Source organism: Aplysia californica, unplaced genomic scaffold, assembly GCF_000002075.1.
Source record: "Aplysia californica isolate F4 #8 unplaced genomic scaffold, AplCal3.0 scaffold00733, whole genome shotgun sequence".
In the NCBI taxonomy this organism is placed as follows: Eukaryota; Metazoa; Mollusca; class Gastropoda; order Aplysiida; family Aplysiidae; genus Aplysia; species Aplysia californica.
The window spans coordinates 27,898-41,096 of record NW_004798003.1 but is presented as its reverse complement, the minus strand read 5'-3'; the positions used below and the strand labels follow the sequence as shown (position 1 = coordinate 41,096).

The window sequence follows — 13,199 nt, the reverse complement described above, 5'->3', positions numbered from 1 at the left end:
GAAATGAAGCTCACTTGGAACGATGGCTCAGGACAGAGATAAAAGGAAGGAGCTTGTATGTGGCCTATACCCTGCCAGGGGTGAAAGGCATTGGTGATGTTTGATAGGAAAGAAGGAGCAAACCACATTAGAGCCCCCATCAAACATCCACCAAGATACTCGAACAGCATCATCTAGCAACGACCACAGAGACAGGGATGAGGTCTAGGGTCAGTGATGACACAATCATTTCCTAACAAAGCAAAGCGGAATGCATCATGTACAAGACAACAGGACACTGGTTGCAACATCCTAAACTTGCTTAAAAATACAATGCATCAACTGTAATCCACAATAGCAAGTACACATGTTCAAGTACCAGAATATAATACAAGATAAAAGACAGGGCCATATTTCAGAATTGGTAAACAGAATGGGACAAAAAGGCAGTGTCATGTTTGCACTTGACGATTCAGACACAAGAAGCTAGAAAGATTTACAAAGAACACAAAAAACACCAATGCATGCCCACACACACACACACACAAACCTATGGCACACAATAGGCTACATCAACATTACATGAAGAAAGAACATAAAACAGAAGCAGCTTTGATTCATTTCAGTTTTGTCTCACACAACAACGCACAACACCATAACACGTTCGTGATCTCTCTTTGTTCTTCACAAGAATATTATCGCCCTCCAAAACATACACACATGTACTTATTTTCTACATCGAACACACATTAACTCATGAGATATGATTATGATGCTGCCAGAAGAAAATCCACAAAACAATGAACGACATCTGATTCATTTATCATACTCATGAAACCTGTAACTGAACACAAATCTCTTTGCAGTTCACAGTATGGAAATTTCACTTGCACATCCAACATCAATCAATGTGTCAAACTCTCTTAGCTCGGGATGATTTTTGTTTGTGTTTCTAAAGTATGTCGTTAAAATATTGGTCGACTTTGAAAAACAAACACACATTTACAACAAATTTTTCATACCTTCATTAACAGCCTGACATTTATACCACTTTACATTTTTTGAAACAACATTTATAGACTGAAGTTTGTTTTGCGTGCAAAAATTATATTTTTATTAATTACAAAACAACAGGTAGTGAACCTGATTTCAGGTCTATCGGGTTATACAGGAAAACCAGATATCCGGCCCATTGGGTCAAGAGGGGTTCAACACATCCATCTTCTAATGTAAACAGACGCACACACATACTTATATATAGAAATCAATTGACAAAAGAGGACAAGATGTCGTTTAAAGAAGTAGATTTTGGCCAGCTGCAGAACGCACAACTTGCTGAGTCTACAACTTCCAAGAGACAAGGCACATATGGCTGTACAGGTGTTTGGACCCAAGGCTCCTGATGTCGGCAAGAAAAAAACTTTTGAAATACAAAAAACACAATTTAAACCAAACAAAAACAAAAAGAACATAAAAAAAACAATAAAAAAACCCCAACAAAACAACGGCAGTATGTTACGCACATCAGCACATTGTTGCCTCAGAACTTTTTGTGTCGCGGCGCGGTGGAATCGGGCGCTCGTCAATTTTTGGGCATTTGGGGTTTTATGGGTATCATCTTAAAGCCTGTACATTTGCCTTCCTTTTGGTGAAAAATTACCCATTTATCTTGAATAGAGGAAAAGATATTAGTGATTGAAGGAAGTCAGAGTTGCCTGGTTTCAAAGGTAAAATTAGTGAGGAAAAGGCTGTCAAAGTTTGGTAACTTCCATAGCCTGAAAGTCTTTGGAAACTGAAAATTTACATTTTTTGAGCCTTTAATCAATGTTATTTCAGTAAAATCCATGGCAAAATTTATGTTTAAATGGATTACTGAGCCAAAATAAGAAAAGTAGAAAAAAAAATGCCCATCGGCCAAAACAAAATGCAGATTTCTTTGATTAAATAATTTTGACGAGCGCCTGAGTTCACCACGATGCCTCACATTTTGTCCAAAGTGTACTTTAAGTAAAGAGGCACTTCGGACAAAATAGTTTTGATCTGACGACATGTAAAGTAAAATAAAACTCTACGTGATACAACATCTGTTTTCATGACACAAAACATTCTTTGGATAATGTCATCATAAATCGGTTATAAATTCAGACACGATACATATAACTTAAATAACTACTGACACTTGAGCTGCGAGAATAAAATCAATAAAACACATGGTTATAATATAATACAGATCAAGATAATACTAAAAAACACGAAGAGAGTGAGCACAAAATATCTAACTATCTCAATTTATATCTGATCTGATCTATTGCAGCACACTGTGTCAAACAGAGACATCTTTGCAGTATGATAGAAAGCTTCTTACCATGTCAGTAATGTCACTGAATGCAATACTTGTTCAGTTTGACGCTGTTCTGAATACAAAGTGAGCTTATTTCTAAAAAATTAATTATCCTATCCTTTATCTCACATTCCTTTTAAATTTTGAATTCTTTCTCTACATCCCCCCCCCCCCCCCCCCAAATCTATATTCCATATTATATTCCTCAGTTAAAGTCCTGTTCAGTTCATAATTATAAAGTAAATCAAACCGTTACAGATTTTTGAGTGGCCAAATCTAATCTCTGTCTCCGTTGTAATAAAGTTTGTATCCTGTAGCAAAGGAAACTACAAAAACTGAAAAGTGCCACAGAGCAAAAAATACAAACTACAGCGCACAAGTAACCAAGTCAGTGGCCAACAGCCACAAATTTGACCAGCAACAACAGTGACTACTTTTGAACACTTCTCCAACATAGAATGTCCGAACACATTACATGACAAAGAAATGTCACAATGCAGTCTGCTTCAGCTGAAACCGGTTGAACCTCTTGATTTTCTTCAGGGTTAAGTCAGGTTTTCGGTTATAATGACAGGTTGGTCAAACTCAAAAAGAAGAAAATAAAATCAAGGAATTTTTCTCCTTCATTATACCGCTGTTTTTGGATAACTGCGTTCAGTCCAGTTTCTAAGCCGAGTCCATTGTATTTTTTCCATTCCCCACACAGTCTGCTTTACCATAACACATCTGATCAAAATAAAATCAAGGAATTTTTCTCTTTCATTATGCCGCTGTTTTTGGATAACTGCGTTCAGTCCAGTTTCTAAGCCGAGTCCATTGTATTTTTTCCATTCCCCACACAGTCTGCTTTACCAGAACACATCTGTTCAAAGTTCATCCAGACCCATGACGAGCACGTCTGTGAGCAGGAGCTATAAGGCAGTTTGACTACATCAAGGACAAAAGAAAAGCACTGATGCTGAAACGTGCCCACTCCATGAGAAGTGAAACTGCAGCAACACATAACATAGTGTGGATGATGATCACTTACTGGAAAAAAAAAATCTAAATGTGGTGAAATCAGGCGCATATATCGGGTAATCTAATCAAATCAAAGAAACCGGCATTTTTCCGCAGCTTTAACAATTTTTATGTCCATTTAAAAACACAATTCTGTGTCGAATTTACAGAAAAAAACATTGATTAAAAACACAAAAAATAAATATTTTCAGCTTCCAAAGTCTCTCAAATTATGAAAGTAGTCAAAATTAGGTGGCCATTTTCTCGCTAATTTTACCCTTGACTCCAGGTAACCTTCGCTTAACTCAAGAAAGAAAAAAAAAGAACAAATGAGACTGTGGATCATCACAATCACCTGTTTCACTGCACAGCCCTAAATGACATCAGAGCTACCCTTCTCCCTCCGAGACCTAACATTGACAACACAATCTACGGAACATTACAGCGACTGCAGCAAATCTGAACTTATCACTACATGGCATTGGGCAGAAGGGCAGGAGCCCAGCTGTTGCGGGATCGATACCAACAACAACAACAACAACAACAACAACAACAACAAAAACAGGCTACATTACTACTTAGAATGGTTTTCAGCAAATTGTCATCTTCGCATTACGACGCGTGTCACTGCAATTTTACTTCACATTGAATGGCTGTACTACCCAAAACGAAGCGTGGTCCGTACAAAAACTCATCTCCAGAAAATGGAATGGAATAAGAACAGAGACTGTTAGACATATGGATCTTCTGAAAATGAGGAAATATATTTATTCTTTAACCTGCTTAGTCCACCCTTCCATACATGCATAATGATGGCTAGATGCAGTGACATTCGTCAGTCATGCACCAGTCATTGAGATGACAGGTTCAGAGCTGGACCTAGTAGATTCTAAAACTGAAATTCATCAACACACATATGTATATATATACATATGTCATGTATACTAAAATATAAAGTCATCAGCAGGAAGGGAGTGGGGGATTGGGTTTGGGGGGGGGGGGGGGGGGGGGGGGGTTAAAAAAACAAATATTTTCTTCCACAGTAAGGAAAATGAGCCCCCCATTCCCCCATTTACATTAAATTGCTAAAATAATCTGAGGTATAACAATCCCAAACCAAGAAGAAAGAGGCCATACAGAATATGGGGATATGGGGCAGGTGGTGGGGGGGGGGGGGGGAGGACTTTTAAGCACCCCACAACACTTTTAGTCTGAGTCCAGCACAGCTAGCAGAACACAGCAGCTACAACAGCGGTTTCCACCAGGGAGGGTAGTAGTCAGCTTTAACCGTCTGGTTCCCGATGATCGTGTTGGGTTTCGGGTAGCCTGCATAGTAGACAACCTCGCCGCGGACTAGGTAGCCAGCCCACCAAGAGTAAGAGCCTGACGTGATGATAATGTGGTTGCTGTTGACCATGATGGCAAGGTCAAGGGCACCATCCGTCTCATGAGAGTAGTGGATGTCGGGGCCAGAGTCCAGGTACGTCTCGGCCCAAACAAAGTCGTTGGTACAGATGATAAACATTATGTTGTCAAACTTCTTCCGAAAGTACGCCATAGCCCGGTAGTAATACGGGATTGGGGCCACGGTGAAACCTTTCACCCGCTGACGCACAAAGTCTCCCCTCCGGACATGAATCGCCACCACCACAGCCCCCTTTTTGTTCCGCTCTTCTAAAACATTGGCAATATACCTCTCTGCTGCCTTTTGAATGTTTTCATGGAACACAAAGTACTTGTCTAAGAGCTTTTGTCGTATGTGATTGTAGTACTTCCAGGACTGAAAATACCCCACCAGGTATGTGTCTCTTTTGGGGTTCAAAGTTTCTACGACTTTAGAATATTTTGCTGTCATTTCTTCATTGTATTCCAGAGGACTCCGAAGCAAGTTACTATCCCCCTGGGGAGTGGGGAGGTTAAAAACGTCTAAGACGTCCAAGCTACCAGGAATAATCGGAGTCATGTTGTACTTCTCCGCCATACCCACGAGCGTGGCATACTCAAACATATGGTTACCCAAACGGCCCTTGAACGATATCATAAGCCGAGGTTGAGACGGATTGTACTTGCGCTTGACATCCTCCCACGGGATTACGGGTCGGTGGATCGGCACCTTCTGGTTCAGAAAGGCGGAGATATACGTGAGGTCACTCACGTACAGAAACAGCAAGACAAGAGCCACTACCCCGCCCACCACATAGCAGCGAGGGCCTCTCCTCATTCTCATGTCCCTCTGCCAGACCAGGTCCCTGTACTTGGGTAAGGCTTCTGACCACTGGACAAAGGGTTCTTCACTCAAGTCGCACTGGGGAATATGAAGTAAGCGGGAAAAAAGTTACATACAAGGTTACTTTGGCAAAAACCCTATAGTCTGGTCCCACATTGCTAACACACACAAAAAAAAACCCCTACAGTCTAGCACCCACATTGCTAACACACAATCATATATTCAGGTACCGAATTCTTACTTATAGTTGAGAGAGAGAGAGAGAGAGAGAGAGAGAGAGAGAGAGAGAGAGAGAGAGAGAGAGAGAGAGAGAGAGAGAGAGAGAGAGAGAGAGAGAGAGAGAGAGGGAGGGAGGGAGGGAGGGAGGGAGGGAGGGAGGGACGGAGGGAGAAAGAGAGAGAGAGGGACAGAGATAGAAAGGGATGGAGAGAGGGAAGGAGGGAGGGAGTAAGGGAGAGAAAGAGAGAGAGAGAGACTCAGAGAGAGAGAGTTTTGTTCAAATCAGGGCTGAGCTGATCTCTTTAACGGGTAACAATGTAACCTAAACTTTGCACAGCAGTTTGTATCAATTTATCTTGATGTATTCATATTTTTCCACAAGAAATGAGGCTAGATTTAAAAACGTATCTTCATGAATTTATATAAAACACTAAAACGGGGCCAACTGGTCACCCCGCAGCTCGTGTTACAGTAAAACTGCGTGTGTTGTGTGAGCTCATTAATGTGCACCACTGCAGAGTAACGCGCGCAGTCGCTGACCTTGATTCTCCGATAGCGCACAAAGGCCGAAGAAGGATTGCACCGTCTCGGTATTTACGGTCTCTGCCCCTGGCAGGGTCGAGTCTACCGCATTTTCGCACTGCCAGCGAGGAGCACGTGGTATTGCTAGGTGGGAGGGGCAGTGTTTTAGGCTTAAATTGCATAAAAACAAGAGAACATGCACCAACGAATACATGCTTGAATTGGTGATTTAGAATATATAAAAAGAACACTGGTGCTGATCTACCAAAACAATACTAGATCTAGATTTAGTACTAGACTAGCATATCGTCGGCCTTGTGATGAAACCGACAAACCCCAGTGAGGTAAATTTAGGAAAAAACTGTTTTATTTCAAAACAAAGGCGTCTAACGATAAATCAATGCTTTAAATACCTATAAAAACACTTTACCGAAAATCTGTAGACCTTTTTTTCTTTTAAAAATTGATTTTAATGAAACTGTGTGGGTTAGACGGTTATGTCGCTCAAATTTTCCTGGATAAAACCGAACAACCCTCAATTTTGTAGGTTGACCGGTTTTATCAGGAAGCCACTGCTGGCCTTGAGTTTGGTTGATTGAGTGCAGCCAAGCCACACTTGACGGTAACGTATTTTATCACTTGCTTCAATCGTCAAGATCTTTTGGAGGAGGAGGAGGAGGAGGGTGAGGGGAGGAGGAGCATAAGGAGAAAAAAGATGGAGGAGGAGGAGTAAGAAGAAGAAGAAGGAAGAGGAGGAGGACTATATTATTGCTACCAACATACTATCAGCTGCTGCCATTTCAGTGCTACGGAGTCAATTCGGGCAAAAACAGCAGTCACAAAGTTGAACCTTTAATAGAAGTAGAAAAAGCAGAACACAGCAATGGGTATATTAATTACATTTAAAGTAGAAGAACAGTAGGTTGGAAGGGTAAGGGAGAGCAGCTACAGCAACAACTACAAAAACAACAACAACAACAACAAAAACAACAGTAGTAGCAGCAGCAGCAGTAAGCCTTTAGAATTTATGACCGTGTCCGACACGGTACTATTGGCACTGGGTGGCCATTCAAAGGCTTGGGAAAAAGTAATACTAAGAAAGAAATGAAAGCAGAAAGCCACACAAAAGCTCTGCTACCTCAGCAATGGTTTGGGAGAAGTTGGTTACATAATGATATATCATTATTATACAAAAAGACTTTGTGAGTACCATCAAAGAATGCGCCAGCTTTCTCCAAGTGCGTGGCTTGACAACTACTACTTTATTGAGTTTTCTCGACGACAGAAGAGCATGTCTGTCTTACTCTGTGTCCTGTGGCTACAACAAGGCAATACGACAAAAGTTACCATTGTTTTGAAAGACTCTACTATAATCGAATTTGGCTTGATCGCTTTCAAAACTTCTTACTGAGGCAAAGTTTCATGGTAATTGTGGTAGCATCCTGGTACAACGGCATTCAACTCAAGTAGATGTTTATACTGGTTGGCAGTTATCTTCAATCTGTCTTTGCAGAGAGGTCCAGCAGTAACCGTCGTATACACAGGGTGTTCAGCTTTCTTGGTCCTTGCAGTGCCTGCCATCCATCATCAAAGTTCAGCTTGTATTGCATTTTAAAGACTGGAGTGTACTTTGATGTCTGCAAGTCAGTGACAGTAGGATCGCCTGCTTTTCTCCCTAGACGGATTGTTTAGAGCTCTCCGACCTTTGCAAAATCTTTGAAAAAGCTGTGGTCCAGGTACATAACTTCATTAACTTCATAGAGCCTGAGGATGCGTCTGGCTTTGACTACTTTGAGCATGATGTTCACATAGTCCATTGGGATGTACATCAGTGCGTTTTTTAGCGATCGCTCAATAGTGCCATGGACTGAATCCACTTCCATTTGGGTATGGCCCTTGGGGAGAATTTCTGCCCAACTGTGATGTCAAGCTCTTTGGCCAGTGAGGCCATTGCACTCACCAGAGTGGCTTTGTTTTAGTAGTTGTGCCAATCACTGCAGATGATGAAGTGGTTGAAGTCAGTCACTTGCAATATCAGTGAGTCAGACATGATGAAAACTGTTGAAGCTCAGACCAACTTCACTTTCATACCAGACATATCATCTCGCGTCTCTGGTGGCAAGATACTAAGTCGTAACATTGTGTACAGCCAGTTTTGTTTTATATAAGGTGGAAGTCTTTAGTGATGAGGCCAGAAGGATGCACTGGACCTGCATACAAAGGACACACACAGCCTCCCTGTCCTTCTCCTTCTCTGGTCTAGCCAGGCAGCTTTCCTCATATTCATATTTGAGCTGTGTGTTCTGTTTCTGTGAGGTTTCCAGATTTGAACTTTGTACAAATGTCGCACTGGTCTTTCTTGGTTGAAAGTAAACCCAAATTGTTTTTCTTGAACTTTTGGCAGAACACTAGATAGCTCAATGTGGCTTTCACCCTCTCTGCAAAGTTCTCCATGTATACTTGATGCAGATCTGACGTTTTCTGGATTGTCACCTGTAGATAGGAGGATATCTTCGAAAGTTTGTCAAAAAATTCCTCTTTATGGAACAACTTGTCATTCTTGGCTCTCTCATGGTGGGCGCGATGTGTTCTAGGTGGGTGGACTTCTTGGTTGTTGTTTTTTTTTGGGAGAAGACACTTTAAATAAACCAGTGGGTCAGGCCTGTGGTGTTCTTGAAGATTGTTTTACAAACAGGTGTTCTTTGACCATTGACTCTTGTTAGTGGTATTGAAGGCTGTAATTTCTCCTTGGGTTTTCCCTTGCTGTGTAAGATCTCTTTTTGTCTATCATGTGTATCGTGGCATATACGTAGGCTCTTTTTTCTTTCCAAGAGAGTGACCACTGATGTCATTGCATTTTGCACTAACCAGTTTGCAACTGCAAAGGACGTCAAGTTCACATCCTGCTCACTTCGTGCCTTGACATGGGTAGAGGCATCCCCAGTTCTTTCAACCTCTTCCTTTTGTTCCCTTCCAATCGTTTTCATTCCGTGTCCTTTTCGAAGAGATCAAAGGTGACATAACTGTTGTATTGTGAGCTGATGTGACATTAGCCTGGTCACGTTGATCACTTTCCACTGCGCTGAGGGTAAGAGGTGACGCAGCAAACGTGGCATCATCTTATTGAATGTTATAGTATTATGTAAGTTAAGGTTTGATGTAAAGATAAAGCATTATGTTATGACACAGAGAAAATAATCTATATAAAACACAAACGAAATGAACTTTCAAAGAAAGTCGAAAGATGTTTCAGAAGGTAATGACTGCAATAAACACTGCAAATGAAAAAAAAAGCACTTTAAAAAACAACAATGATCGTTGGGGGCATACGGTGTGCTGGACAGGTCCCACATTTTTTTTCTGAGTGAGTTAGTAAAGAATGAAAAGCTACCAACTTCTCCCTTCAATTGCGATGGAAAAAATGATAAAGATGATGCATTTCAAATACCGGAATTGTCACGAGATAAACAGTTCTGTGGGAACAGTGGGGAGTTTTAGTCATTAATAAATTATCAGCAGCATTAAAATAAAGAAAAAAGAGGAAACAACCAGATCTATATAACTCCCCAATGAATCCAACAAGAAATATTACACAAATATAAATTCCTTTTTGGAGAGCTCCCATGAGCAAATTCTGGACTATTACAGGTCTGAATCTGATGTCAAACGAAGTCCGCAGAGGAGTCGAAGCCGGGGTTAGTCGGTAACGTAGCAAGTGGCACCTCATTGTTAGCGCGATAAAAACAGCCAACCCTCATTCTGTCCCTCGCAGGTGGGATAGTCGGAATTATCGGGCTAAAATCCGATGGGTGCCGGGTTATACGGTTTTATTTCTAATGTTTTAAAGACATTTCTAGACAAAATTCAGATCTGTCTTTGAGTGAGCATATATATGAAATGGACAATTTACTATCGATAGGGCCAATAAAAATTTTTAAAATATTTTGTGGGTTAGTCGGTTTTATCACCAGGCCGACGATATAATAACAATTTTGGAGAGATTTAAGCAAAGTCATTTAGTCACACACAATAGGAGTGCGACGAGACAGAGATGTCCGCGTGACGAAATGACTGGTTTCCGTAGAATATGAGGAAGGACTTCCATTTATGAGTGACCATCCCAACAAACACAATAAAAAAAAGACCTTACTAAACCCTAGCCCTACCCCAAACTTAAACCGTATCCCTACCCCAATCCCTCTGTTCTGCTCTGTATCATAGTGGTCGCTCGTTACGGAAGTCCTCCCGAGGTCGATCTATATCATGAGCCTTTGCAAAAAGGTGGGATATCCGGAGTGGCTCACTGACTTCGACAACAACTTACTACAAGGCACTCCTGTACAATTGCGGTCCCGTTAGATCTAGCACTAAATCACACATGCTACTACTGGATATCGATACTGATTGAAGTGTTCGGTATCGATGTTTTATTAGTAGATTTAGCCTACAAAATGAGCAGTAAAATTTCATTAGGGCCTCTATACAAGGCAAGGGGGTTGTCCATGATTTGATGTTTTACAGTTAGATTTGATTGGCTATCTCTCCATAGGCCTATCGGCACGCGCATCAAAAAGTAATCGTTTAGAACCTGAAGTAATTCTTGGTGAAAACGAGTACAGTGGAACTCGGATTCAAAGAGGTCGTCAGGCCTGACCTAAAATCTCGTTGAATCCGAGTGTTCGTTATAGCAAACACGAGGTTTTGTGTAGATAATTACAGGCACTGAGCAAGTAATGTACAAGAGAAGTCACAAGTAGTGCCTGAAATGCCTGCATATTATGAGCTGAGTAAAAAAAAAAGACCGAATCGTTTAAATACACATGCCTGTGCCATCTCGATGGTTTACCAAAAAGTTGTGTTGCTGTGTAGAGCCTAGAATATACGGATACTTTTGATTCCATAGACCAGCGCACAATTCATTATTAGATCTTCGTCAAGACTAGCTTATTATTGACTTAATGATCAGTTGCTGAAGGGAAAAAAAGACTGTGACATGTTTGTATTAGCGACGTTCAACGTCCGGACCGCTTGCGCCCCCCCCTCCCCGACACACACACACAGCCACACGTATGCAGGCCGCCCATCTGACCCTGACACATGCCAGAGTAGACTCGTGCGCGAGCCAACAACACATGTGTTGGTACTTGAAAAGACCGCTGATTGGTCGCATGCAATCGGCTAAGTGAATAATGGTTCACGATGCTGGTGCAATGGATGGTTTCCAGGATTAGGTACAGTTCGTTCTGGGAGAAAAATGAGCGAAGCTACGTCTGCGGGGGCTGTTCACCCTGGAAGCGACCTTGTTGAATCCGAGCTCGCTGATTTTTTAAGTGCTCGTTGAATCCGGGTTACTTTTATTGATTTTAAAGAAGAAAAAAAACGGGGAATCTATCTCATCTCGTTGAATCCGAGTTCTCGTTGAATCCGAGTTCCACTGTATCTCTAAACGGGACCGCAATTGTACAGGACTTACTTCAAGTACAACACAAGGTCCTTCCTTGCAGGGCAGGACTGCAGGTGCAGGCTACTCTCTCAGACTTGCTACTCTCACAGACTTTCTACTTTCTTGTTCTATTCATTTTTAGACCTCCTCGTCTACACAAATGATGGTCATTGTCAGTGGACAGCATAAAAACATCACAAAAAATGATCACTGAACAGTGGGCTGACATTCAACTGAATAAGACATTATAAGAAGTAGATCTCAACTATATGTGTTGTGTAGATCACTACTGTCGGTCCTACTGTGTCAATACCGTACAATAATAATTATAGGGAGTGTATACAGACCCGGTAACCGGGAATAAAGTCACAAAGTATACAGACCCGGTAGGGTAACTCTTTCGTGATTTCGGAAAGTTTCAGCGCCCTCTTGGCTCAGGGTAGAACTAGGTTCTTCTAGATCTATGGCCTAGATCTAGATCTAGGTCTAGATCTAGACAGACAGATAAATCATTGATCTAGTTTCGAGGCTAGCCTAGATCTAGATCTAAATCTAAATGAAGATTGCGGATGTATTTTCGATGAACGATCGTTTTTCCTCCGTTTTAGAGTTGGAGGAATCACAATTTGAAGAAAAGAACAATGTCATAATTTCAATCGAGCAGTCACCCTCTCTATTTCTCTCTCTCTCTCCTCTGTCGCTGTGTATCACTCGCATTCTCTTTTTCTTTGTTTGTCTCTGTCTTTCTTTCTCCCCACCTATTTCCCACTCATCTTTCTCTCGTTCCCTCCTGCCAACTGGGGCATACATTTTGCTAGCACTTCCACCTGCTCTCTCTCTCTCTCTCTCTCTCTCACTCACTCTCTCTCTCTCTCACACACACACACACACACACACACTACCGGGTCTGGGCGCTGAAACTTCCCGAAATCACAGAGTTCCCCTACCGGGTCTGTATTCTGTATACTTCGTGACTTTGTCTTTGTTCCCGGTTACCGGGTCTGTATACACTTCGATAATTATATCTCACAAATCACAATGAATGACAATACTTAGTCGACTTAGATCTAGAAAATAGTCTAGATCTAGATCTATATCTAGACTAGATCTAGATTCTTTAGATCAAGGCTTCTCAATAACACTATACGAACAACAGCAAGCAGCACTTACACACACTTCCGGTGATCACTTTTGTATGGCGATACTTCTGTGCCAGTAGATCTAGGATCTATAACCTTATATTATAAATTGTGACTGTTGAATGAAGAAACTATTATGTTCATCATCTTCAGTTACAGAAAAATATATGGGGCCATTCGTGCGTTGAATTAAACTGTATCAATCGAGCATTGTTGTGATCAACAACCATGGGGATCGGTGACAATTACCCCGGATTTTCTAGCAATCTGTATGAGAAGTATTGAGAAGTCAATCGAGAGCAAAATATGACCGGGGGTATTAATGACAAA

At 41.4% G+C, this 13,199-nt stretch overlaps 1 protein-coding gene across 1 annotated transcript; it reads right to left on the bottom strand.

Moving 5' to 3' along the window:
• Positions 1–4,464: 4,464 nt before the first annotated feature.
• LOC101847148 (galactoside alpha-(1,2)-fucosyltransferase 2) lies at positions 4,465–13,126 on the bottom strand. The gene is made up of 2 exons (XM_005108906.3): positions 12,901–13,126; positions 4,465–5,624 (listed from the first exon to the last, which is right to left on the bottom strand). The coding sequence occupies exon 2, from the start codon at positions 5,544–5,546 to the stop codon at positions 4,563–4,565; it is 984 nt and encodes a 327-aa protein (XP_005108963.1). The 5' UTR covers positions 5,547–5,624; positions 12,901–13,126; the 3' UTR covers positions 4,465–4,562.
• Positions 13,127–13,199: the final 73 nt, after the last annotated feature.